The following is a 27,117-nucleotide window of genomic DNA, read 5'->3' as shown; positions in this document are numbered from 1 at the left end:
TTAATCCAACTCTGGCAGTTGCAAATTCATTCAGCCTGTATCAAAAGGTTATGAGGTTAAAAGTTAAAATACTGAAAAGATAGCCCTCTGTTTTTTTAAATAAAAAAATGAGGGAAGGGACGCGGACCGATACCAGGTATCGGTATTGGACCGGCCCTATTTCAAGGTATCGGGTATTCGTGAAGGCTGCTAATACCAGCCACCGATACTTAAGGCAAAAATAAAATCTGACATCACCTAAATTCTCCTTGTCAGTTGGCGCTACATTGTGGTGGTTCAAGGCTAGACAGGTCTTTGTTCACAATTATCTGCATATATCAGTGCTCGCCCATCCCTAGTATAAATATATGTTAAATGTATCATAGTTACTACAAAAGAGCACTATCAGGATTATGAGAAAAGGTTATTTATGCACTTTAATGTGACGTAAACAACACTATCCTGTATGAAATTAAAACACATATGAGGAAGAAAGAATGAACTCATTCACTGCCACTGACGGCTGTTGAATTCAAATATCCATGTTGACATGGAGGCCTGCGAGTGAATTAAGGGGGAACTTCATGCGGAGTGGATGCTGTATGTATGGGAATGTTGATCATGAAAGCCAAGCTGTCGTTGACCTACCTGAACCAGTTGGTGAGGGTCATCATAACATAAAGCGAGGCCAAGAAGAAGACAAAATGGAAGAAGAAGTAGCTATATGCCACTCTTTGCGTCTCATTGTGAATAACCTTCTGACAGCCCTTGTTGTCATCATCAATCACAAACTCTTCCTCGACTGAAAAAGGATGAAAATAAGCCAAAGGGACAAGATACAACAAGTCAAAAAAGCAGAAAACAGCAAAAAATATAAAAGTGATAAATCATTAGCGTCATTTTGCGAATTATATATTTTTATTATTGCTTCAACAATATTTTTGCAATAAAATGTAGGATTCCTTCCATCTTCTTTCATGAGCACATCACATTCCCACAAAGCTAAGGGAAGTGGCCTTAATGAAAGTAAAGCATGATGACTGTCCCACAAAAAAAAAAAACTACAAACCTTCCTCCTCTTCAGGGCAGCAGAAACAGCAGGTGGCTTTCTGGAACTCATAGCGGTAAACTTTGATCATCCAAAATGGACCGAATACCTCTGCAAGGTAGGACGCTTCATTGCTGAGGAAACATAGAATGCATTCATTCCCACAATTTGATGCTAAAGAAATGAAATAAAGTAAATCAATAATAATTGTACTTATTGTGCAATGTTGTATGTTACTGAGGGACCTTATTCAGCATGAGCTTACTATTCAAATGGTCTCATACACACTACTGAAAGGCTCTGATACACAATACTGAAATGTTTTCATTCATGAACCCTTGTCAAATGCTCTCAGAGACATTAGTGAAACGCTCTCATATGCACTGACTGAACTCTTCCTCTGATAAACAGTACTCAAACATGCTCATGTGCGTATGTCACTGAGGCTCACACACATCTTCATCTTCCAGCAGGACGGCACGGTGGACGACTGGTTAGAGCGTCTGCCTCACAGTTCTGAGGACAGGGGTTCAATCCCCGGTCCCGCCTGTGTGGAGTTTGCATGTTCTCCCCGTGCCTGCGTGGGTTTTCTCCGGGCACTCCGGCTTCCCCAAATCCCAAAAACATGCATGCTAGGTTCATTGAAGACTCTAAATTGCCCGTAGGTGTGAATGGTTGTTTGTTTATATGTGCCCTGCGATTGGCTGGCAACCAGTTCAGGGTGTACCTCGCCTCCTGCCCGATGATAGCGGGGATAGGCTCCAGCACTCCCACAACCCTTGTGAGGATAAACGGATGTTGGATGGATGGATGTTTAATATAGAAATTAGGCAGGAATTTGCACTCTGGAAAGTGTTTCTTCTTTACCTGTTGGCTTGTCCCGGTATGGGTCGCCACAGCGTGTCATCCTTTTCCATGTAAGTCTATCTCCTGCATCTTCCTCTCGAACACCAACTGCCCTCATCTCTTCTCTCACTACATCTATCAACCTTCTCTTTGGTCTTCCTCTAAGCTCTCTTGCCTGGCAGCTCCATCCTCATTACCCTTCGACCAATATACTCACTGACTCTCCTCTGGATGTGTCCAAACCATCGAATCTGTCTTCTCGCTCTAACTCTGTCTCTCTAACGTTGTCTCCAAAACCTCTAAACTTGTCTGTCCCTCTGAAAAGCTCACTTCTAATCCTATCCAACCTGGTAACTTCTAGAGAGAACCTCAGCATCTTCATTTCCGCCACCTCCAGCTCTGCTTCCTGTTGTCTCTTCAGTGCCACTTTCTCTAAACCGTACATCATGGCTGGCCTCACCACGATCATAAACTTTGCCCTTCATCCTAGCAGAGACTTTTCAGTCACATAAAACATCTGACACCTTCATCATCTCGTTCCACCCTGCTTTGAACCCATTTTGTCACTTCCTTACCACACTCACTTTTGTTCTGGACTGTTGAACCTAAGTATTAAAAGTCCTTCACCCTCTCTTCTCCCTGTAGCCTCAAACTCACCCCCCTCCCCACCTCTCTCATTCATGCACATATATTCTGTTTTACTTCGGGAATCTTCATTCCTCTCCTTTTCAGTGCATTCCTCCACCTTTCAAACTGTTCCTCTACCTGCTCTCTGCTTTCACTGCAGATCCCAATGTCATCCATGAACATCATTGTCCATGGGGATTCCAGTCTAACTCATCTGTCAGCCTATCAATCCCCACTGCAATCAGGAAGGAGCTCAGGGCTGATCCTGGATGCAGTTCCTCCTCCCCCTTAAACTCCTCTGTCACACTTACAGAACACCACACCACTGTCCTGTTGCCCTCATACATGTCCTGTACTATTCAAACATACTTCTCTGCCACTCCAAACCTTCGCATGTAGTGCCACGGTTTGTCTCTGGGTACTCTGTCATAGGTTTTCTCTAGATCTACAAAGACACAATGTAGCTCTTTCTGGCCTTGTCTGCACTTCTCATAAACACACTACGAATACTCACTTCTGCCATGAGTCTCGCCTCCACTACTCTTTCCCATAACTTCATTGTGTGACTCATCAACTTTATTCCTCTTTAGCTTACACAGCTCTGCACATCACCCTTGTTCTTAAATATGGGCACCAGCACACTTTTCCTCCATTCCTCAGGCATCTTCTCACGCACTAGAATTCTATTGAACAAGCTGGTCAAAAACTCCACAGCCACCTTCCATACCTCCACAGGTATGTCATCAGGACCAACTGCCATTCCATTTTTCATCCTCTTTAGGGCCTTTCTATCTTCCCCTTTACTAATCCTTGCCATCTTCCTGGTCCACCACACTTACCTCTTCTACTCTCCCTTCTCTCTCATTTTCCTCATTCATCAACTCCTCAAAGTATTCTTTCCATCTATCTAGCACACTACTGGCACCAGTCACCATATTTCCATCTCTATCCTTAATCACCCTAACCTGCTGCACATCCTTCCCATATCTATCCCTCTGTCTGGCCAGCCTGTATAGATCCTTTTTTCCTTCTTTAGTGTCCAACCTGGCATACATGTCATCATATGCCTCTTGTTTGGCCTTTGTCACCTCTACCTTCGCCCTACGTCGCATCTACATGTATTCTTATATCCTCTCCTCAGTCCTGTACAGTGTCCCACTTCTTCTTAACTAACCTCTTGTATGATTTTCCTGTACACCTCCTCTTTCCTACCATAAATTAAAAAAAATTGTTGGGAAAAAAATGTAGTTTGTGAATTAAATAGTTTTTTCCCCTTTATTGAAATTTAAATTTGTAGCTTGGCACCGAACTCAAATATTTCATTTTGATCAAAGGAGTTTGTCATATACTGACCTGAAGTTCCATTATTGGAGACGGGAGGGCGCTTTGCGTCCTCTCTCTCCTCCCCTCCCCCCCTCCCCTCTCGGTTTTCAGCACCTGTCTTCAATCAACCTAATCACCACCGGTGTAAATAAGCCTGCCTGTTCCTGGAAATCCTCGGCTAAGTATTGCAGCCTCTCCAAGCGGTACCACGTCCCACCTTATGTCAAGTAAGCTATACTGTTCTTCGCTTCCCTTGTTAACTCTTGTGTTTCCTCATTCCCAGTGCTCCCCTGTGTCCCTGACCCACATTATTCCTGCCACCAAGCCAGCCGCCTGTCCTGTCCACTGCCCGCCACCTGTCCACGCCGCTACCTGCCAACACATCCAGGACCACCTCCATTTGCAGCAATAGGAGCATGTCACAATATGAGAGTCACAAGTTACTGCAGCAAAACTACCATCCCAACTAAATTTAAAGCATGTCAAGTCAAGTCATTACATGATTTAAACAAGATGTAAGTCAAGTCAGTCACATAATTGCTCACAACATACAACCCCAATTCCAATGAAGTTGGGACAGGTGGCAAAAAAGACTGAGAAAGTTGAGGAATGTTCATCAAACACCTGTTCGGAACATCTCACAGGTGAACAGGCTAATTGGGAACAGGTGGGTGCCATGATTGGGTATAAAAGGAGCTTCCCTAATTGCTCAGTCATTCACAAGCAAAGATGGGGCGAGGTTCACCTCTTTGTAAACAAGTGCGTGAGAAAATAGTCGAACAGTTTAAGGACAATGTTCCTCAACGTACAATTGCAAAGAATTTAGGGATTTCATCATCTACGGTCCATATCATCATCAAAAGGTTCAGAGCATCTGGAGAAATCACTGCATGTACGCGGCACGGCCGAAAAACAACATTGAATGCCCGTGACATTCGATCCCTCAGACGGCACGGCATCAAAAACCGACATCAATGTATAAAGGATATCACCACACGGGCTCAGGAACACTTCAGAAAACCAATGTCTGTAAATACAGTTCGGCGCTACATCCGTAAGTGCAACTTGAAACTCTACTATGCAAAGCAAAAGCCGTTTATCAACAACACCCAGAAACGCCGCCGGATTCTCTGGGCCCGAGCTCATCTAAGATGGACTGATGCAAAGTGGAAAACCGTTCTGTGGTCCAACGAGTCCACATTTCAAATTGTTTTTGGAAATTGTGGAAGTCGTGTCCTACAGGAAGAGGAAAAGAACCATCTGGACTGTTATGGACGCAAAGTTCAAAAGCCAGCATCTGTGATGGTATGGGGCTGTGTTAGTTCCAATGGCATGGGTAACTTACACATCTGTGAAGGTACCATTAAAGCTGAAAGGTACAGGTTTTGGAGAAACATGTGCTGCCATCCAAGCAACGTCTTTTTCAAGGACGCCCCTGCTTATTTCAGCAAGACAATGCCAAACCACATTCTGTATATGTTACAACAGTGTGGCTTCGTAGTAAATGAGTGTGGGTACTAGACTGGCCGGGCTGCAGTCCAGACCTGTCTCCCATTGAAAATGTGTTGCGCATTATGAAGCATAAAATATGACAACGGAGACCCTGGACTGTTGAACAGCTAAAGCTCTACATCAAGCAAGAATGGGAAATAATTTCACCTACAAAGCTTCAACAATTAGTGTCCTCTGTTCCCAAACGTTTGTTGAATGTTGTTAAAAGAAAAGGTGATGTAACACAGTGGTAAACGTGTTGCAGCCATAACATTTTAAGTTAATGATTATTTGCAAAAAACAAATTGATCAGTTTGAACATTAAAGGTCTTGTCTCTGTCGTGTATTCAATTAAATATAGGATGAACATGACTTGCAAATCATTGTATTCTGTTTTTATTTGTTTAACACAACGTCCCAACTTCATTGGAATTGGGGTTGTATATTGGAGTGATAATAAAAAAAATGTCATTGCTCATCACATAAAAAAGTGCATTTATATTAATAAAAGCTAAATGAAAAACAACTTAGAGTATGAAATGAAATTTAGGTATGTTACACATTTGTTGTTGTTTTTTGCAAACATTTGATTTGCTACCAATCTAGTAATTTAGGCTACGTTCACACTGCATGGCATGATGCCCAATTCTGATATTTTTGTTAAATCTTATCTTTTTATGTAGTCGCTCACATAACAAAAACAAATGTGACTTCTACTGAGGACAGAATGCATCAGTGACATCACATGCACTGCAAACGACCGCGAGGTGTTCAAACGTGTTTACCCCCTTGCGGAGGTCTTGTCATGATGCATTTGTGGCAATTTCAAGGATTTTGTGCAACCGTAGCCAACATTTTGTGATATTTATAAGTTGTAAAGCATCTTCTTTTCGCCACTGACTGTTTTCTGCTCCTTTGTCTGCCTTTGCTTTTGTCGCACATCTGTTTTGTCCAACAATTGTTACATACGGTCGCCTTTGAAAACGTATAGGTCAGATGAGCGCGCTGTGAGTGTCCATGTTGCACTCGTCATCCATCCATCCATCCATCCATTTTCTATCACTTATCCGAGGTCGGGTCGCAGGGGCAGTAGCTTTAGCAGGGATGGCCAGACTTCCCTCTCCCCAGCCACTTCATCCAGCTCTTCCGGGGGGATCCCGAGACGTTCCCAGGCCAGCCGAAAGACGTAGACTCTCCAGTGTGCCCTGGGTCATCCCTGGGGTCTCCTCCCGGTGGGACGTGCGACCAGTGAGGTGTCCGGGAGGCATCCGAATCAGATGCCCCAGCCACCTCATCTGGCTCCTCTCAATGCGGAGGAGCAGTGGCTCTACTCTGAGCCCCTCCCAGATGACCGAACTTCTTACCCTCTTTCTAAGGGGACCCTGTGGAGGAAACTCATTTTGGCCGCTTGTATCCGGGAGCTTGTTCTTTCAGTCCTGACCCACAGCTCTTGACCATAGGTGATGGTAGGAACGTAGATCGACCGGCTAAATCGAGAGCTTCGCCTTTCGGCTTAGCTCCTTCATCACCACAACGGACCGATACAAAGTCTGCATCACTGCAGATGCTGCACCGAGCCACCTGTCAATCTCCCGTTCCATTCTTCCCTCACTCGTGAACACGACCCCAAGATACTTGAACTCCTCCAGGATCTCATCCCCGACCTGGAGAGTGCACACCACCCTTTTCTGACTGAGGACCATGGTCTCAGATTTGGAGGTGGTGATTCTCATCCCAGCCGCTTCACACTCGGCTACAAACCGCTCCAGTGAGAGCTAGAGATCACGGCTTGATGAAGCCAACAGAACCACATCATCTGCAAAAAGCAGAGATGCAATACTGAGGCCACCAAACCGGACCCCCTCTACACCTCGGCTACGCCTTGAAATTCTGTCCATAAAAGTTATGAACAGAATCTGTGACAAAGGGCAGCCTTGGTGGAGTCCAAGCCTCACCGGGAACGAGTCCGACTTACTGTCGGATATGCGGACCAAACTGTTACTCCGGTCGTACAGTGACCGAACAGCCCGTATCAGGGGGTTCAGTACCCCATACTCCCAAAGCACCCCCCACAGGACTCCCAGAGGGACACGGTCGACCGCCTTCTCCAAGTCCACAAAACACATGTAGACTGGTTGGGCGAACTCCCATGCACCCTTGAGGACCCTGCCGAGGGTGTAGAGCTGGTCCAATGTTCCACGGCCAGGACGAAAACCACACTGCTACTCCTGGATCTGAGATTTGACTTCCTGACAGACCCTCCTCTCCAGCAGCCCTGACTAGACCTTACCAGGGAGGCTGAGGAGTGTGATTGTAGCTGGCACACACCCTCCGGTCCCCCTTTTTAAAAAGATGGACCACCACCCCAGTTTGCCAATCCAGAGGCACTGCCCCCGAAGTCCATGCGATGTTGCAGAGGCTTGTCAACCAGGACAGCCCCACAACATCCAAAGCCTTTCTTTAGGAACTACGGGCGAATCTCATCAACCCCCGGGGCCTCGCCACTGAGGAGCTTTTTAACCACCTCGGTGACCTCAAGCCCAGATGTAGGAGAGCCCGCCTCAGAGACCCCAGTCTCTGCTTCCTCATGGGAAGAAACATGAGCAAAGTTCTGTCGGAGGTGGCAGTTGAAACACTTTCTGACGGGATTCTGCAAGGCGTTCCCAGCAGACCCTCACAATACGTTTGGGCCTGCCACGTCGGACCGGCATCTTCCCCCACCATCGGAGCCAACTCCCCACCAGGTGGTAATCAGTTGACAGCTCTGCCCCTCTCTTCACCCCAGTGTCCAAGACATGCGCCCCCAAGTCTGATGACACGACCACAAAGTCGATCATCGAACTGCGACCTAGGGTTTCCTGGTGCCAAGTGCACGTGTGGACACCCTTATGCTTGAACATGGTGTTCGTTATGGACTATCTGTGATGAGCACAGAAGTCCAATAACAGAACACCTCTCTGGTTCTGATTGCGGGGGCCGTTCCTCCCAATCACGCCCTTCCAGGTCTCGCTGTCATTTCCCACGTGAGCATTGAAGTCCCCCAACAGAACGATGGAGTCCCCATCGGGAGCGCTCTCAAGCACTTCCTCCAAGGACTCCAAAAAGGGTGGGTACTCTGAACTGATGTATAGGCACAAAGAACAGTCAGGACCCGTCCCACCCACCCGAAGGCGGAGGGAGGCTACCCTCTCGTCCACCGGGGTGAACCCCAATGTACAGGCGCCGAGCCGGGTAGCAATAAGTATACCCACACCTGCTCGGCGCCTCTTACCGTGGGCAACTCCAGAGTGGAAGAGAGTCCAACCCCTCTCTAGAGGACTGGTACAGAGCCCAAGCTGTGTGTGGAGGCGAGTCCGACTATATCTAGTTTGAACTTCTCAACCTCACACACCAGCTCGGGGTCCTTCCCTGCCAGAGAGGTGACATTCCACGTTCCTAGAGCCAGTTTCTGTAGCCGGGGATCGGATCGCCTTCGGCCACTGACCAGCTCACTCTGCACCCGACCCCTATGGCCCCTCCCACAGGTGATGAGCTGTGCCCGGCCCCATGGGTGCAGGCCCGGCCACCAGGCACTCGTCTTCGAGCCCCACCTCCGGGCCTAGCTCCAGAGGGGGGCTCCGGTGACCCGCGTCCGGGCAAGGGAAAACTGAGTCCGTAGTTTGTCGTTATCATAAGAGGTCTTTTAGCCATGCTTTGTCTGGTCCCTCACCTAGGACCTGTTTGTCATGGGTGACCCTGCCAGGGGCATAAAGCCCCAGACAGCTTAGCTCCTAGGATCATTGGGACACACAAACACCTCTACCACGTTAAGGTGACGGCTCAAGGAGGGGTGACGGGTCAAGGAGCATCGCATCGGATACATATCCGATTTATAGCCACATATGAAAGAGGCCTGGGTCGGATATGAAAAAATCGGAAATATACTGTTCACATTAACATGACAAAAATCAAATGCATGTCAAATTGGGCATCATTCAAAGAATCATTCAAGTGCTTCCTGATTCAGCCCTGAGGTTCACAATCACTCAACACGTTCACCGAAGGACGATGCGTTGTTGTTGTCACATGCTGTAAACTAGGAAAGGCGGTGAGATCAAATTAGATTTAGATTAAATTTGGGAAATTAACTATTCGAACAGGCGGTACGGTGACCAACTGGTTAGGACATCTGCCTCACAGTGCTGAGGACACGGGTTCAAATCTGGCCTCGTCTGTGTGGCATGTTCTCCCTGTGCCTCCATGGGTTTTCTCCGGGTACTCCACTTTCCTCTGACATCCCAAAAACACATGTGGCTATGTTGATTGAAGACTCTAAATTGCCCGTAGGTGTGAATGTGAGTGTGAATTGTTGTTTGTTTATATGTGCCCTGCGATTGGCTGACGACCACTTCAGGGTGTACCCCGCCTCTCTCCTGGAATAGCCTCTAGCACGGCCGCGACCCTCGTGAGGATAAGCGGTATGGAAAATGAATTGATGAACTATTCGAACGCCATGCTCCGGTATGACTCGTGAACATCCAGCAAGCTCAGCTACTACCGCACGTATCCTTCTGCGTCTCCTTACATTCACCCAGGCTCCCGCCAGCCGGCTAGACTTGCCTGCATTCCACCGCGGTGGACAGCATAGTTGACACTAGCACCCGTGCTTCCTGCTCAGCCACCTTACTGTTATTGTCATCTGATTGGTGTAAAGCATTTTTGAGGGTCTTGAGAAGTGCTGTATACTTTTCGTGTATATAATAATAATAATAATAATAATAATAATAACAACAATAGGCAGCACGGTGGAAGAACTGGTTAGCATATCTGCCTCACAGTTCTGAGGACCGGGGTTCAAATCCCTCTTGAGAGGACTGGTACCAGAGCCCAAGCTGTATGTGGAGGCGAGTCCGACGATATCTAGTTTGAACTTCTCAACCTCACACACCAGCTCGGGCTCCTTCCCTGCCAGAGAGGTGACATTCCACGTCCCTAGAGCCAGTTTCTGTAGCCGGGGATCGGATCGCCTTCGGCCACCACCCAGCTCACTCTGCACCCAATCCCTATGGCCCCTCCCACAGGTGGTGAGCTGTGCCCAGCCGGGCCCCATGGGTGCAGGCCCGGCCACCAGGCACTCGCCTTCGAGCCCCACCTCCAGGCCTGGCTCCAGAGGGGGGCCCCGGTGATCCGCGTCCGGGCAAGGGAAACCTAGATCCATTTAATGTAAAAACAATAAAGTTTATCAGTTTGAACATTAAATATCTTGTCTTTGTAGTGTAGTCAATTAAATATAGGTTGAACATGATTTGCAAATCATTGTATTCTGTTTTTATTGATATTTAACACAACGTCCCAACTTCATTGGAATTGGGGTTGTATTTGAAAAGGAACTTTTTTTCTTCTTCTTTATACTCCTTTTTGGGTATGTCAAAATAAAACATGGTATTGACTAACAGTCATAAAGTACAGTAGTAGGCCTAACTCAAGCAGCAGCCGTTACAAAGCAATATACTGTATAGTATATACATATGTATTTATCATGTATATACAGTATATCGTATACCTCATTGAGGTAATATGGATGCTTTTAATTCGTAAGTGCTGTAGGATATGACGCATTGGTTGGCCAATTAAACCCCGTGTAGTGTATGAGACAGGGCCAGACTCGTCCACCCAGAGCTAGACCCCATTAACCAAACGCGGAATAAATGTTCCTTTGGGGCAAAAGCGCAAATGGACGCGTTTACTCCTGGACTAAAGACAGAGTTTCAATATAGCTACATCCATCCATCCATCTATTTTCCGTACCGCTTATAGTCACTAGGGTCGTGGGTGTGCTGGATCCTATCCCAGCCATCTTTTGGGCGAGAGGGAGCATACACCCTGAATTGTATGCCAGTCAATCACAGGGCACATGTAAACAAACAAACATTCACACTTACATTCACATCTATGGGCAATTTTCAGTTTTCAATTAACCTACCATGCATGTTTTTGGGGATGTGGGAGGAAACCGGAGTACCTGGAGAAAACCCACCCAGGGAAGGCCGGATTTGAACCCGAATCCTCAGAATTGTGAGGCAGATGTGCTAACCAGTCATTCATCATGCCGTTCACCACTGGATTATAATCTGGAATGTATACAGTATGTTTGAGACAGGATAATCGCATATTATCGCCACTGTGTCGGTGTACCAAATGAAGGGGGCCATTGAGTTGATACCTGAGGTTCCAGATTAGCCTAAGAAGTCCCAGGACTTGTGAAAATATACTCGTATTATCTTTTTATTGTATGTATTTTATGATGTCCACTTTAGGACAAATACGTAATTTAGAAACTGTGTTAACACTGGCAGACTTAGATAAATGCCTTTTTACTTATGTGTTGATTAATGTTAACACATAAATAAATACGGTACATATGGTACATCTCAATAAATTAGATTAGTGTCAAAAGTTTAAATTAGGTAGTTCAATTAAAAAAAAAGTGAAACTCTTGTATTGGGATGCACTTACAAACTACACTCACTCAGTTAAATATTTCATGATCTTATTAAATATAGGTACAGTACATCTCAATAAATTAGAGTATGATGGACAAGTCCATGTGCAAATCCATGCCTAATTTCTACATTAAAAATCACTATTTGTTGAACGTTTTTCAGGTTATATTTTAGTTTCTACATATGGGGAATTTGGGTTTTTGGTTTGCTGTGACCATAATCATTAAACATTATGCATATATTAAAATTTGAAATATGTCACTGTAATTGTGTGTAGTGATGTGCTACGGTATGTGCTATGATGTGCTATGAGTTTCACTTTGAATTGAACTACTCGCATGTGAGCATAATTGACATCCACGCGTTAGTGTGCTTGAGGTGCTCGTGAGCATGGTTGACGAGCACGCATGAGCATGATTGGCATGCATGTGTTAGCGTGATTGCCATACACATAAGCGTTGGTGAAAGACTACTGTAAGTGTGATTAGCATGCACATGTGAGCATGATTGACATGCGAGTGTGAGTGTCAGCAACATGCGCGCGTTAGTGTGATTGATTGTGTGAACGGGGTTGACATGCATGCGTGAGAGTGATTGACATTTGTGTGATTATCAGTGACATGCGGGTTTGAGTAGTGTTTATGAGAGGAACACGTTCAGTCGTGTGTATGACAGTGTTCCACTTGTGTTTATGAGAGCATTTGACAAATGTTTATAAGCGAAAACATTTGTGTTGTATGAGAGCCTTTTAGTAGTGTATATGAGACAATTGTAAGAGTAAGTTTGAGATCTAATCCTGAATAATGTCCCTAACGGCCCCTCATACATTACTGTATGTGCACCTCTTTGAGTTGTGACCTTACCATGCAAAAAGAACACAGCAATACATGATTGCAGCTCCAATGATGGCCACAGCATTGCCCTCATTCTGGATCCCATCTTGCCCCACACTGGGGTAACATACTGTCACGTTCATGCCCTGATACACAACTAACACAGAGAATAACACAAAAAGTGTAAGTATTGCATCTCATAAAAGCAGACATGTCGTTTGCTCACTTTTTAGATTCTCTTGTCTGGGAAATACCGGATTTAAACTACCATAATGAAATGTACCTGAATGAAACAAGTTCATTACTTTTACAGTATATTAAATAGGATGGGTGTGATGCTTTACTTATATATATATATATATATATATATATATATATATATATACGGTAATTCTACTCTTTTGGCAGCATAGTATTTTTCTTCTTTGTTTGTTCGACACTATATATTTATTGTGTATTATTCCACCAAAAAGACAATGCAACAGTGTCGCATCTGAACAATGTTGAATTTTCAGTGCTTATTTTTCACTTCACTTTTTCATTTAATCAGCCATGAGAGATCGCTTATGATATGTGTAAATGCTTATGCGTTGCGACCACTATATTTCGCCCAAAGGCAGCCCACAACCTAAACAAGATCAGCATTATAAAATGTATGTATGAATTGATTTGATTTAATTCAATTTGTATTATTCCATCATACTTCCATGATGGAGATGAGTAACAGTGTTACAGCTCAGACAAGTTGTGAGGGTTCAATGTCAAGGGCACCTAAGCAGTGCTCGGAATGCAGAGATCTCTTTAAAAGTCACAATCTCCACATTTTAGAGGTTTGTAGAACTTAAACCAATCTCCCATTCTTAAAGCAGGGTCCTTATTGACAGTGCTATAGATGATTATGGTGAAACTTGCATAACATATACAACATTTAGCTCCAAACTGTATTCTACTATTATTGCACATTGCTAGAAATTCATTTTAATTCGCTCTCATGAAAATGAACGAAGGGGGGAAAAAAGCTTGGCTTAGAGTGAAAACGTCTCACTTTGTAAGCACGTGACTTTCTGTTCATTTTTTGTACCAGTAAAAACTGATTCCATTCAAATTTAAGAAGTTATTGCTATTCCGTATGATGCTAAAAGTTTATGTTAAGGTCATATATTTCTTAACAGTTGTTCAAAATTCAAAACTGTAACGTTCATGTACCACTTGACATGCATGCCTTCAGTTGTCAATCCAATATTTTTACATCCACTGCACAAAATCTGACCTACATTTAACCCATCACATATTTTGTTGTTGTCAAGACTGGGAGAGCATGTCTGACTTTCTGAATTGTCTTTTCCATTGCACCTCAGATGCATTTGCCTTAGAATAGTTTGTCTGCTTCTGTGGCATAGGGACAGGGGGGTCTGTGTGTTTCTGTGTATGTGTCTCTGTGTGTCTGAGTTGTGCAAGCATGCGTGTGTCAGGGATCCACATGGCAAGACACGGTAAATATTTTTGCACATAGTGGCTACTCCTTTCTGTTGGGGGACAAAAACAAGTCCATATAAGGTCCTAGCAGGAAGGTTAAGGTTTTGGTGTGCGTGTGTTGTGTGGTCATAGAGCATAATCTTTCCGGGGACAGACAGACGAACAAAGACTTGACGTGACAGTAACACTGATGGACCACTTTGGTTATTGTATATAAACACACAAGCACACACTCTAGATCTAGTAAAGATCAGGAAAATGGAAATTTGGACCTTGAAAGTGAAGCTGAATGTTATAAAAGTATTTTTCTCCCCAGAATCTTGTGTTTTCCTCACCTGCATAAAGTTAACTAATTGCAGTTTTTATACCACATGTAATAGGTTTTGTGCCTCTGTTATTATGTAGTCAATGGATTCAAGTGGAATGCAAAACAAATATCAGTCTAGTCACGCCGCAGGCCACCAGCCCAGCATGCATGTCAGAGCACATCTCATCTCAGATTTTCTGTATGTTTGCGTGTGCGCGCATGCGTGTGTGTATGCGTATGTCCCTGTTTGTGAACACCAATGTGTAGGCCACCTTGGAAAAGAGGCCTCTGACAAGAAGTTTCACTTACAGTATGTCTCAAATACAGTATATGAACTGATCAAGCCCTACCAGGCAAACCATCCATCCATCTATCCATTTTCTGCACCGCTTATCCTCACAAGCTGAGGCTGCTGGAGCCTATCCCAGCTATGTTCGGGCGAGAGGCGGGATACACCCTGAACTGGTCGCCAGCCAATCGCAGAGCACATATAAACAAACAACCGTTCGCACTCACATTCACACCTATGGGCAATTTAGAGTCTTCAATCAACCTACCACGCATGTTTTTGGGATGTAGGAGGAAACCGGAGTGCCCGGAGAAAACCCACGCAGGCACGGGGAGAACATGCAAACTCCACACAGGCAGGGCCGGGGATTGAACCCGGGTCCTCAGAACTGTGAGGTAGATGTGCTAACCAGTCGGCCACCGTGCCCCCACCAGGCAAACCTATTCATAGAAATTAATGCGAGCATACACAATGGAAGGAATTCATATAGTGGGTGTTCTCCCATTTACAACAGAGTGAGAAAGAATGGTCAGGTACAATGTAAAATGTTGATTCATGTTCAAATACTTAATAAACAAAAGTATTCTAAATCCCTAATCTCTGACAGCAACCCTGAATCCATCAATGTACCACTCTACACATCCCTAGCTGTGGTGTCCTTAAGCAAGGCACCGGAACTATGAATCGCTCCCCCAAATGTGTGTGTGTTTATGTACCTGCGAACTTCCTGTTTTCACAAATGAATAATGTGATGGGTTGAAAACAAAAAACAAATTTTGTGACTATGCATGCAGTGTGTGAATTCTTAATGAATGAAAATGATTGGTCATCTACTCTTCAGAGCAGTTGAGCTCACCTTTTTCAGGAGGGCGACTAGACAATGCAGAAAAAGTAAGATACATGACATAACAGCTGATGATGGAAGCCTGAAGGAGCCCAGATCGAGGTTGCTCTGCAAAGACAAACAGAATTAGGTCAAAATGTGTACGTTTCAAACAAGAAAATAATTTATTTAAAATGAGTGTAGAATGTATGTGTCTTGACCTTACAAAAATAAGCAAAAAAATACCACTGCTACTGAATGAAAATGTATCCCTTAAGTATTCATGAACCCACACAGTGGGGAAACTCCTAACTGCCAAGTGATTTATTTTTCCCAACATAAGTGATCGTATTTGCTGGAAAACAAAAACAAGAAAATTAAAATAATAAAAACCATCATAACAGCTGTAACAAGTGCGTTTTTCAAGCGAGAAACAGATCATATTAGTCTACATCTAATCATTATTATTTGCAGCGGCAGCAATTTCAGTGGGGGGCATGTTAGCATTGCTGGAAATGGCCAAAGTGTTATTTAACGACTGTGAGACGATGATAGACATAGGAGTGTGTTTCATGGACTCACTCTGCTTCACGCATGGTGTGACAGCAATGAAGGACATGAGGCAGCAGAGTCCCAAGTTGATCCACAGCAGGGCCTTGTTGAATTGGCAGGCGATGGGGTGTGTGTAGTATTTGTACATGAAGGTGAAGGCCATCGTGACGATGGTGTAAAAGAAAAGGGTGGCGCACATCACTGCCAAGTACCAACGTTTATTTTCTGCTGCTCCAGTAAGCCTGAAAGCAGGACAGAGTGCTTTAGAGGCTAAAAGTGAAGGATTTGAATACACGTCCCTGGGTTCACATCACAAAACAACTATAAGGATTATGTACAACCAACTTTTGCATTCCACAAAACAGGTGGAAGTACGTCCTACCGGCCTCGGGTATATAGCAGAGCCTGATCGCAGGAGACCAGGACAAAGCACCTGTCGGAACTTTAAATGTCCACAATGTCTTTTGTTTAAACAAGATGTCTTCAAGTGCTACCAAAGATGACAATATCCGATGTTTAGGCTTTGTGCGCGTTTACAAATATATAATATTTGCATAAATAAATGATATAAATGTCTTTAAGTTTTCTCCAAAGACACTAGCCACAAAGAAAACAAAATTTGAGCAAGTTCGGCCACATACGATCATGTCATCAACCCGTAGTCATGTTTGATATCTTAGCATAAACAAAGTCTGCTATCCTGTTTTCCAGGTTTGGTCATATGTTGTAGCGAATATATCGAATAAGGCCACGAATCAAGGATTTGTTTTTATTATTTTATCACAGATGTATGCACATATTTAATAAAGTCAATGTAATAATTTTACTCCAAAAATATTTTTCATAGAACACTCGCTTCTAACAAAAATAGCGTCTCTGTCGTTGCTGTGGTAACCCCAGATTGCCAGATTACTTTTGAGCATACATCATCTCGAATATACCTGTCCAAAGTGGTTTGCAGTGCTTTTTTTTTTAAAATGGCTTAGGTTGATTGGGAAAATTGTGGGTATTTGAGGATTTAGCTTGGAAAAATACCTGAATGAATAAATCCTCTTAGCTGTTGTAGCTACAAAGCCATGTCATAGCAGATGTGGTGAAAGTGAAGGACAGCGAAACAGCAAGAGTGTGATAAAATAAATAACATCTGAGACAATGGCTTCCAGCCGAATGAAAAACAAGGACACACCCTTCTAAACATAGCATCCACATTTGTAAGCAACATGCATTTCTTGGATTAGCAGTAGTTTAGAATGTAGGTTGCGCCCATGAAAACATTGCCAAATCCACTCCCAAGTTCTGGAGGTCGTCTCATTGTCATTTTATCTATAGGATGGAGTTCGGGCGCAGACTGTGGCGCTATGGGATTGCCACACGTTGATTGCCTCCAATGATGACAAGCCTCATTTTACTAGTGAGGGTGATGCCACCCCACACAATCACACTGCCTCCACCGAAAGATGTTACTCCAACAGTGCAGCAATAGGCACAGCATTCTGACCCTAACAGTCAACTGCACTGTGAGACATTCCTGTAAATTCTAGTTATTTACTACATACCATACAGTAAAATACTTTTAAAGTGATTATACAGTAATACACTACAGTTTCCAATGCATTATACTGTATTTAGTAGCAGAAGCCGTGCGGGCATGCATTGGACCATGAAATGTTTAACTGTTGCCGTAAATAAAAACGTTAATCCTGAATGTTCATTAACAATCAGGATTAACGGGACATGAATAATGTGTGTCTATGTTACCCGTAGTTTGTTGGATGTCCATCCAGCCATCCATATTCCGTACCGCTTATCCTCACTAGGGTTCAGCTAAATCTGGGCAAGAGGCGGGGTACACCCTGCCAGCCAATTGCAGAGCACTTGTTTCTTGAATGTGTCTTGTTTAACTCTCATGTTACATTTATCTTTCACTTTGTTTGACTGACTGTGTTTTATTTGCAATAGAGTGACATCCAGGTCAGTTTAGCTAGATTCTAAGTGAGCCTAAGCTAACTGTTAACTGCTGATTTATCAACTGCATTAGATACAAGTGTGAACTACCTTGTGATTACTCAATTTGGCGTACTGCTTCTGCAAGCCAGAAGAGCTACCATTTTCCTTGTGTGACTCATCAGCACCACAATGAATGAAAATATGGACTAAAAAAAATTATACTGGCTTTCTGTTTATAGTGTGTGACGTCAACCAAAATCACATGATGCAGTGGAAACCATATTTGATTAAAGTTAAATCACTTTCCCCTCCTGGAACCGTCACCTTATCGTGGTGGAGGGTTTTGTGTGTCCCGATGATTTTAAGAGCGAAGTTGTCCAGGGCTTTATGCCCCTGGTAGGGTCACCCATGGAAAACAGATCCTAGGTGAGGGACCAGACAATGCATAGCTCAAATGACCCCTTATGATGATGAAAATAAATGGACCTAAGTTTCCCTTGCCCGGATGCTCCACGAGGGCCCCCCTCTGGAGGCAGGCATGGAGGTGGGGCTCGAAGCAGAGGGCCTGGTGGCCGGGCCTACAATCACAGGCTGTGGGCGCCAGTCACAGCCTGAAGAGGCAACGTGGGTCCCCTTTCCCATGAGCTCACCACCTGGGAGAGGGACCTAGGGGGTTGAGTGTATAGTGAGCTGGGTGGCGGCAGAAGCCGAGGACTTTGGCAGTCCGATCCCTGGCTACAGAAGCTGGCTCTATGGATGTAGAATGTCACCTCTCTGGCAGGGAAAGAGCCCGAACTGGTGTGCAAGGTTGAGAAGTTCCGACAAAATATACAGACCCTTGCCAAAAAAATGTATATCATGGAAAAGTTTATTTATTTCCATAATTCCATTCAACCAAGTTAAACTTTCACAGATTATAGATTCAGGGCTGACAATTTCAAGTATTTATTTGTTTATTTTTTACATAATTTGTTTTTCATAAAACCCACAAAATCGGAAATTTAAAAAATTAGAATACTGTGAAGAAATCAGGACAAATATTTTAAACTGAGTGTCACACACTAATCACCTCCTAAACTCAAAGCACCTGGACAGGTTTCCCCAGGTGTCATTAAATTGTTTCAGTTTGCTTCAATTGTCTCAGTTCGGTTCTATATGGGGAAAACTGCAGAACTGATAACTGGCCAGATGACCATCATTGATACCCTCCATAGGATGGGTAAGCCCCAAACATTCATAGCTAAGCAGGCTTGCTGTTCACAAGCATATCAATGGAAGGACAAATGTGGAAAGGAGAAGATGCAACAGCAAAAGAGATGACCGTGGGCTTCAGCGGATTCTCAAACAGAGAAGATTCAAGAATCTAGCAGAGATCTAGAAAGAGAGGAATCACAACTTCAAAAACTACCACATTCAGATGCATCCGGGAGATGCGCTACAACTGCCGGGTTCCTTGGGTCCTACTTCTGAGCCTAAGCCAATGTAGGAAGCGTCTCAACTGGGCCAAGGAGAAGACGGACTGGACTGTTGGCCAGTGGTCCAAGGTCCTCTTTTCCGATGAAAGTAAAGTGTGCCTTCTATTTGTGAATCAAGGTCTAGGGGTTTGGAGGAAAACGGGTGAAGAACAGAACCCAAGCTGCTTGAGGTCCAGTCATGATTGGGGTGCAATGTCCAGTGCAGGTGTTGGTAAACTCTGCTTACTTAAATCCAAGGTCCCCGCAACAGTCTACCAGAATTTTTCAGAGGAATTCATGATTCCTTCTGCTGAGGATATGTATGGAGATGCATATTTCATCTTCCACCAGGGCGGCACGGTGGAGACTAGTTAGAGCGTCTGCCTCACAGTTCTGAGGACCGGGGTTCAATCCCCGGCCCCGCCTGTGTGGAGTTTGCAGATTCTCCCCATGCCTGCGTGAGTTTTCTCCGTGCACTCCAGTTTCCTCCCACATCCCAAAAACCTGCATGCTAGGTTAATTGATGACTCTAAATTGCCCGTGAATGTTTGTGTGAATGGTTGTTTGTTTGTATGTGCCCTGCGATTGGCTGGCAACCAGTTCAGGTTGTACCCCGCCTCCTGCCCGATGATAGCTGGGGATAGGCTCCAGCACGCCCGTGACCCTAGTGAGGAGAAGTGGCTCAGAAAATGGATGGATGGATCTTCCAGCAGGACCTGGCCCCTGCCCATACCACAAGAAGCACCCAAACCTGGTTTGATCACAGTGCTTGACTGGCCCGCCAACTAAACCCCATTGAGAATCGATGGGGTATTATCAAGAGAAAAATGAGGGTCAGCAGACCCAAAAACAAAGAAGAACTGACAGTAAGCATCAAGGAAATCTGACCTTCCATAACTCCCAGGCAATGCCACAGGCTGATTGCCTCAATGCCACGGCGCACCAAGGCAGTGATTAAAGCAAAGGGATTCCCAGCCAAGTATTGAAGATTAACGTATTGTTTTGAAAGTACCATATTTTGATAGATTTAATGTGACCCAAATTTCTTTTTTTTTTTTTTTGGTGATGATGAATGGTGATTTCTTCACAGTATTCAAATGTTTTTAATTCATAATTTCGTGGGTTTTATGAGCTGGAAACCCAAATTATGTAAAAATAAACAAATAAATACTTGAAATAGTTTAAATTGTGAGCCCTGAATCTGTAATCTATTCAAGTTTAACTTTTTGAATAGAATTATGGAAATAAATAATGATATTCAAATTTTTTGGAAAGGGTTTGTCTGGTGGGGGACTTCAAGTATCTCGGGATCTTGTTCACAAGTGAGGGAAGAATGGAGCGGGAGATTGACAGGCGGATCGGTGCAACGTTTGCAGTGATGCGGACTCAGTATCAGACTATGAAGAAGGAGCTGAAAAAAAGCTCTTGATTTACCGGTCGCTCTACATTCCTACCCTCATCTATGGTCACGAGCTGTGGGTTGTGACTGAAAGAACCAGATCGCGGATACAAGTGGTCGAAATGAGTTTCTTCCGCAGGGTATCCAGGCTCTCCCTTAGAGATAGGGCGAGAAGCTCGGTCAACCAGGAGTGTCTCAGAGTCGAGCCGCTGCTCCTCCACATTTAGAGGAGCCAGATGAGGTGGCTCTGGCATCTGGTTCGGAAGCCTCCCGGACGCCTCCCTGGTGAGGTGTTCCGGGCACGTCCCGACGGGAGGAGGCCCCAGGGATGACGCAGGACACACTGGAGAGACTATGTCTCTCAGCTGTCTTGGGAATGCCTTGGGATCCCCCTGGAAGAGCTGGACGAAGTGGCTGGGGAGAGGAAAGTCTGGACTTCCCTGCTTAAGCTGCTGCCCCCGCGACCCGACCTTGGATAAGCAGAGGAAAATGGATGGATGGATGGATGGATAATCACTTTACAGTATTTTACTTCATTGTATGTGGCAAATAACTGTAGAATTTACATCAATGTCTAAGTGTACTGTAATATGTTCCCACATTGCATTTTAATATTCATGGCTCCACAGTCTTTAAGCATTTTGGTGCAAATAACAAATAAAACGCGTGTATTACAAGAAGCACATGCAAGAAAATACAATCATACAAGAAAGAGAATGCTCATAAAAATATATTGTGTAGAAATCCTGAACACCAACAATTTGGCACTGTTGCAGAAAAGCAGTGTATATGCTTCTATTATATACATGTGGGTTTGGTAGTAGCACTATGTTTCTATTGGAGGAAGCTCATTGTAGAGGTCAGGAGACAGGAGTCAACTGCTGCTTTCGCAGAGTGTCATCTGATTCAGGTAAGCTAACCAACTAGTATGGAGCAAATAAGGATTCACAGCTGGTTAATGAGTATGATTTATCAAGTGGTGCTTGACTCCAGATTCCAATTCAGACTACTTAACCTCCCACTTTTTTAATTGTTTTTGTTTTTTTACAGTAACTTACTGGCAACAGTGTTGCCAGTAAGTTACTTTAAAAACCCTATGAAATCTCTAACAGAGTGAAGAATTTGGACTCATTGCTGAACATAACGTTCCTCCACATGTTCAGGTTCATCCATCCATCCATTTTCTACCGCTTATCCGAGGTCAGGTTGCGGGGGCAGTAGCTTAAGCAGGGACGCCCAGACTTCCCTCTCCCCAGCCACTTCACCCATCTCTTCCGGGGGAATACCGAGGCGTACCCAGGCCAGCTAAAGGCTGTAGTCTCTCCAGCGTGTCCTGGGTCGTCCCCGGGGTCTACTCCCAGCTTCTCACCCTATCTCTAAGGGAGAGCCTGGACACCCTGCGGAGGAAACTCATTTTGGCCGCTTGTATTCGGGATCTTGTTCTTTTGGTCACGACCCACAGCTCGTGACCATAGGTGATGGTAGGAATGTAGATCGACCGATAAATCGAGAGCTTCGCCTTTCGGCTTAGTCCTTCTTTACCACAACGGATCGATACAAAGTCCGCATCACTGCAGACGCTGCACCGATCCGCCTGTCGATCTCCCGTTCCATTCTTCCCTCACTCCTGAACAAGACCCCAAGATACTTGAACTCCTCCACTTGGGGCAGGATCTCATCCCAGCCGCTTCACACTCGGCTGCGAACTGCTCCAGTGAGAGTTGGAGGTCATGGTTTAATGAAGCCAACAGAACCACATCATCTGCAAAAAGCAGAGATGCAATACTGAGGCCACCAAACCGGACCCCTCTACGCCTCGGCTGCGCCTAGAAATTCTCTCCATAAAAGTTATGTACAGAATCAGTGACAAAAGGGCAGCCTTGGCGGAGTCCAACCCTCACCGGAAATGAGTCCGACTTACTGCCGGATATGTGGACCAAACTCTGACACCGGTCGTACAGGGACCGAACAGCCCGTATCAGGGGGTTCGGTACCCCATACTCCCAAAGCACCCGCCAGAGGACTCCCGGAAGGACACAGTCTAACGCCTTCTCCAAGTCCACAAAACACATGTAGACTGGTTGGGCGAACTCCCATGCACCCTCGAGGACCCTGCCAAGGGTGTAGAGCTGGTCCACTCTTCCACGGCCAGGACGAAAACCACACTGCTCCTCATGAATCTGAGATTCAACTTCCCGAACGACCCTCCTCTCCAGCACCCCTGAATAGACCTTACCAGGGAGGCTGAGGAGTGTGATCCCCCTGTAGTTGGAACACACCCTCCGGTCCCCTTTCTTAAAAAGGGGGACCACCACCCCAGTCTGCCAATCTAGAGGCACTGTCCACGATGTCCACGCAATGTTGCAGAGGCGTGTCAACCAGGACAGCCCTACAACATACAGAGCCTTGAGGAACTCCGGGCGAATCTCATCCACCCCAGCCTTGAGGAACTCCGGAATCTCATCCACCCCCAGGGCCTTGTCACCGAGGAGCTCGGTGACCTCAACCCCAGAGATAGGAGAGCCCGCCTCAGAGAACCAAGACTCTGCTCCCTCATGGGAAGGCGTGTCAGGGGAATTGAGGAGGTCTTCGAAGTATTCGCCCTACCGGCTCACAACGTCCCAAGTTGAGGTCAGCAGCGCGCCATCCCCACTATACACAGTGTTGATGGTGCACTGCTTCACAAGCAAAAATATAACATATGACGAACTGCTACCAATATAGCTTAAATGCTGTAATAAAAACAGAAGGTATATGTTACTGAATCCAGAAAACCGACCACCATTTTCTTTCCATTTCGCTGTGCCGGAATTTGGGTACGTGAATTTAGCCATGGTCCACAAAAAAAGAAATTTTCTCATTGTTTCGCGCAAGGTAGTACTTGTTGTTGTTGTTTTTTTAAGTAATTCTGACTATCTGCTTGTTCTTAGTTTGATCATCACAATGAGATGCTCAGATGGCTCGAGCGGACGCTGCCACTGAAAACCAATAAAAAGGCCTGTTTCAGAGTCACATTTTAAACTAATAAGAAACATATAGGTGTCTATCTACAAAGGAGTCAGGATTTCAGTCACAAGTTTTCAAATTATTTACATTGATTTCTGGGCAGAAAACAAATTTTCAACATAAAAGGTGACATAAAATCCTTAATCCTTATCCGATTCTTAGAAACTAGGGCTCATTTTATTCACGACACTCCTCTGTCCAATGATAGTGTCTCGAAAGGTATTTTGAATTTTTTTGTAACATTGCTAAAACCTGTAGTCATCTTATTTGATCTCCGCAGGACGCAGCTGGTATTTGCAATGTTTATGAAAATATCCTTGTATGCTGGAGTAGTACGTTTCTTCCATCACAGCCCATAGTTTTACAATGAACCCCACACTCACCAGTTTTTGTTCCAAGTGTGTGCAAAAGCTGTGATGAGGATAAGTTGGATGAGGATGAAGGCAAATCCTCCCACCACACCAACGTAATGCCAAGCTGAGGATCAGGGAAGAAGAGAAAATTGGTGATGAGGTTGGCGCTACCATACACATACTGTATGTCCTGTATAATCCATTTCAGTTCAGTTCAGTATATGATGCATCAATTCACTACTCAGGCATTGCTGCCCTCTCGCAGTATTAAAAAAAAAAGAAGTACATTCAGTTCTCACCATGGAGGAAGGATTCTGTTGGGATGAAGAAGGCAGCGGCACACATCCCAAGCAAGGTGATTAGTTTCAGGAACCAGAAACTGGATGATAAAATAAAGAGAATGATTGTGTTATACAATAAAAATGTTTCGCCTATGATATGTGAGTGTGACTTACGCATAAATTGATTTTTTGCCTTTCTAAAGATTTTGTTGTAAATATTATGCTTGGGAGTCACTGACTTTGGTGCAGGCAGTGTGGGTTCGGTTGCCATTCAGTGACGGTGTGAATGTGAGTGCGAATGGTTTGTTTGTTTATACAGTAAGTACCCTGTGAGTGGCTGGCAACCATTTCAGGGTGTACTCCGCTTCTCGCCCAAAGTCAGCTGGGATAGGCTCCAGCTCGCCCGCAACCCGAGTGAGGATAAGCGGTACGGAAGATGGGAAATGGTAAATGGACTGCACTTATATTGTGCTTTATCTACACTATCACAGTGCCCAAAGCGCTTTAAAAAGGCTCCCATTCACCCATTTACACACACATTCACACTCCAATGGACGGCTGCTGCCATGCAAGGTGCTGCCAGGACCACTGGGAGCAAATTAGGGTTCAGTGTCTTGCCCAAGGACACGTCGACATGCGAACAGTCCGAGCCGGGATTCTAACCAGCTACCCTTCGGTCACTGGACGACCTATAAATGGTAAAAACTCATGGTGGCTGTTTCATACAGTTCACAGAACAGATTACTATAAAGTGAAGCGGTCATGACCTAAAAGTGAGTCTGCATTTGCTCTATAAAATGTTATTACATCGAGAAAAGAAAAAAAAAAAGGTAATACTGTTTACTAATGATTTACAAAGCGTTTATGACATCTTTATGAATTTTATTATAAATGTTTCATAAATCTGTTATAAGTACACTTATATAGTATACCAACCCTTAACAACGTGCTAATCTTTAATCTTTTCAGATGACAACTTGTTGCCAGGCAGAATTTACACAAAGCACAAAGTTTTGTATCCTCATTTAGTGTTTCTTTATGCACAGGAATTTTGCAACTGAATCATCGCTTTGTTTTAAATGTAAAATATTTATTAGCTGTAGGCCTATATGGAGAGTTGCTGAACAAGTAAATTATATTAATACTGTACATTCTTTGTTTTAATACAGCAACATTTTTTGGTATCACATAATTACAAATTGAACCCTTGAACCTAATCAAGAAAGGTTTGCATGTAAAAACAGCCTATACCTGTAACTTTTCCACATCACACTTTTTTTCTTGTTGAAAGATTACCGTCAGGGCACTAGGTCATTACCCCCAGTAGACGACTAAGAGCTCCATAACCTTTGCCAAAGACCCCAAAATCTTTCATCATGGCCCAGATAAAACTACTCTGAGCAGATTAATGCCAGAGATGGTCAGCAATGCAGCATGTCAAAACCTAATCCAAAGTACGTCACCGCTCTAATCGACCGGGCGGGTGAGGAAAGTGTGACAACAAAGAGCTTATAATAGACCAGTTGGAGGTCAGGTGAGCAGCAAGGACAACCACTTTCCACTTATAGACTGGAGTAAGGCAAACCTTTTGAGGCTAAAAACGTTATGTAGTGAGATTGGATTCAGAGGAAATAAACAAATTCTGACACTGTTGTTTAAATTCAAATTCATGTAATTTTGAGAGCAAGAAGACTCCAAACTTCCTCAGTTCCAAATTTTCTAGATTACTTGAATGAGTAACAATAAATAAAGTAAAAAAAAATTAAATAAAAAAGACACCAAAATATTGTCCATAAAAATATAATAAGACCTCTTATATACAAATTCCCTCCTCAAAAAAGTGAGGGATATTCAGCTTTCAAATGAAATTACCAGATGAACCTAAAATGCACTATAAACCTGTACAGGGGAACTTAATTCGACTTTCTCTAAACTGTTGAATGACCATGTCCAACAGGTCAATGTTTCAGTACTTTTTACACAACTTGCTGTTCTCTAACAAGGAACTTAGAGCAAAATTTACCAGTGACACTAAACTTAGTGACCACTTCCTCTGTGTTACACTGGCGAGGTTCTGTTGAACAATTGTTAAGGACAGCATGATGAAGAGGACTGTTTACCAATTCTAACTGAATCAGGAAATGTATTGGTCGATTCATGGATCAAACACCTGTTATGAATTTTGCCATTCAGGTCCTTGTTAGAGAGCAGGAAATTGTGCAAAAACTACTGGAAGACTGAACAGTTTTCCATTCAACATCTAATTAAGTTGCCCTGTACAGGTTACAGTGCATTTTAGGTTTATCCAGAAATATTACCTGAAACCGGAATATCCCTAACTTTTTGTGAGACGTGTATGGGTCATTTTCATACAAGTTTATCAATAACGGTAAAGACATACCCCACAAAATTTCTAAGAAATAAAATATTCTAAAGTAATATTTGTGTGTCTTTACCATTTTGTGTCCTAAATGAATCTTCATAATTTTCAACATGTTTTATCAAGATGCTAATATAATTTTGGGATATCCATCCATCCATTTTCTATACCAGCATGGCTGTTTCAGCATGGGAGACATTTACCTGTATAAAACCAATGCA

At 44.1% G+C, this 27,117-nt stretch overlaps 1 protein-coding gene across 3 annotated transcripts in view; it reads right to left on the bottom strand.

Annotated features, from left to right (window-relative positions):
* The window catches only part of serinc4 (serine incorporator 4), a 55,914-nt gene that overhangs the window by 3,645 nt on the left and 25,152 nt on the right, over positions 1–27,117 (bottom strand). For all 3 annotated transcript variants that reach the window (XM_061664316.1, XM_061664335.1, XM_061664326.1), the window contains exons 4-10: positions 24,535–24,614; positions 24,266–24,359; positions 16,107–16,318; positions 15,558–15,653; positions 12,660–12,786; positions 1,049–1,161; positions 628–781 (exon numbers count right to left, since the gene is read on the bottom strand). In XM_061664316.1, the coding sequence (XP_061520300.1) occupies positions 628–781; positions 1,049–1,161; positions 12,660–12,786; positions 15,558–15,653; positions 16,107–16,318; positions 24,266–24,359; positions 24,535–24,614 (876 nt within the window). The remainder of the gene's footprint in view (positions 1–627; positions 782–1,048; positions 1,162–12,659; positions 12,787–15,557; positions 15,654–16,106; positions 16,319–24,265; positions 24,360–24,534; positions 24,615–27,117) is intronic.

The sequence above is a fragment of the Phycodurus eques genome, chromosome 2, assembly GCF_024500275.1.
Source record: "Phycodurus eques isolate BA_2022a chromosome 2, UOR_Pequ_1.1, whole genome shotgun sequence".
Lineage (NCBI taxonomy): Eukaryota > Metazoa > Chordata > Actinopteri > Syngnathiformes > Syngnathidae > Phycodurus > Phycodurus eques.
Note: the sequence above shows the minus strand (reverse complement) of the source record. Positions and strands in the feature narration are given on the sequence as shown.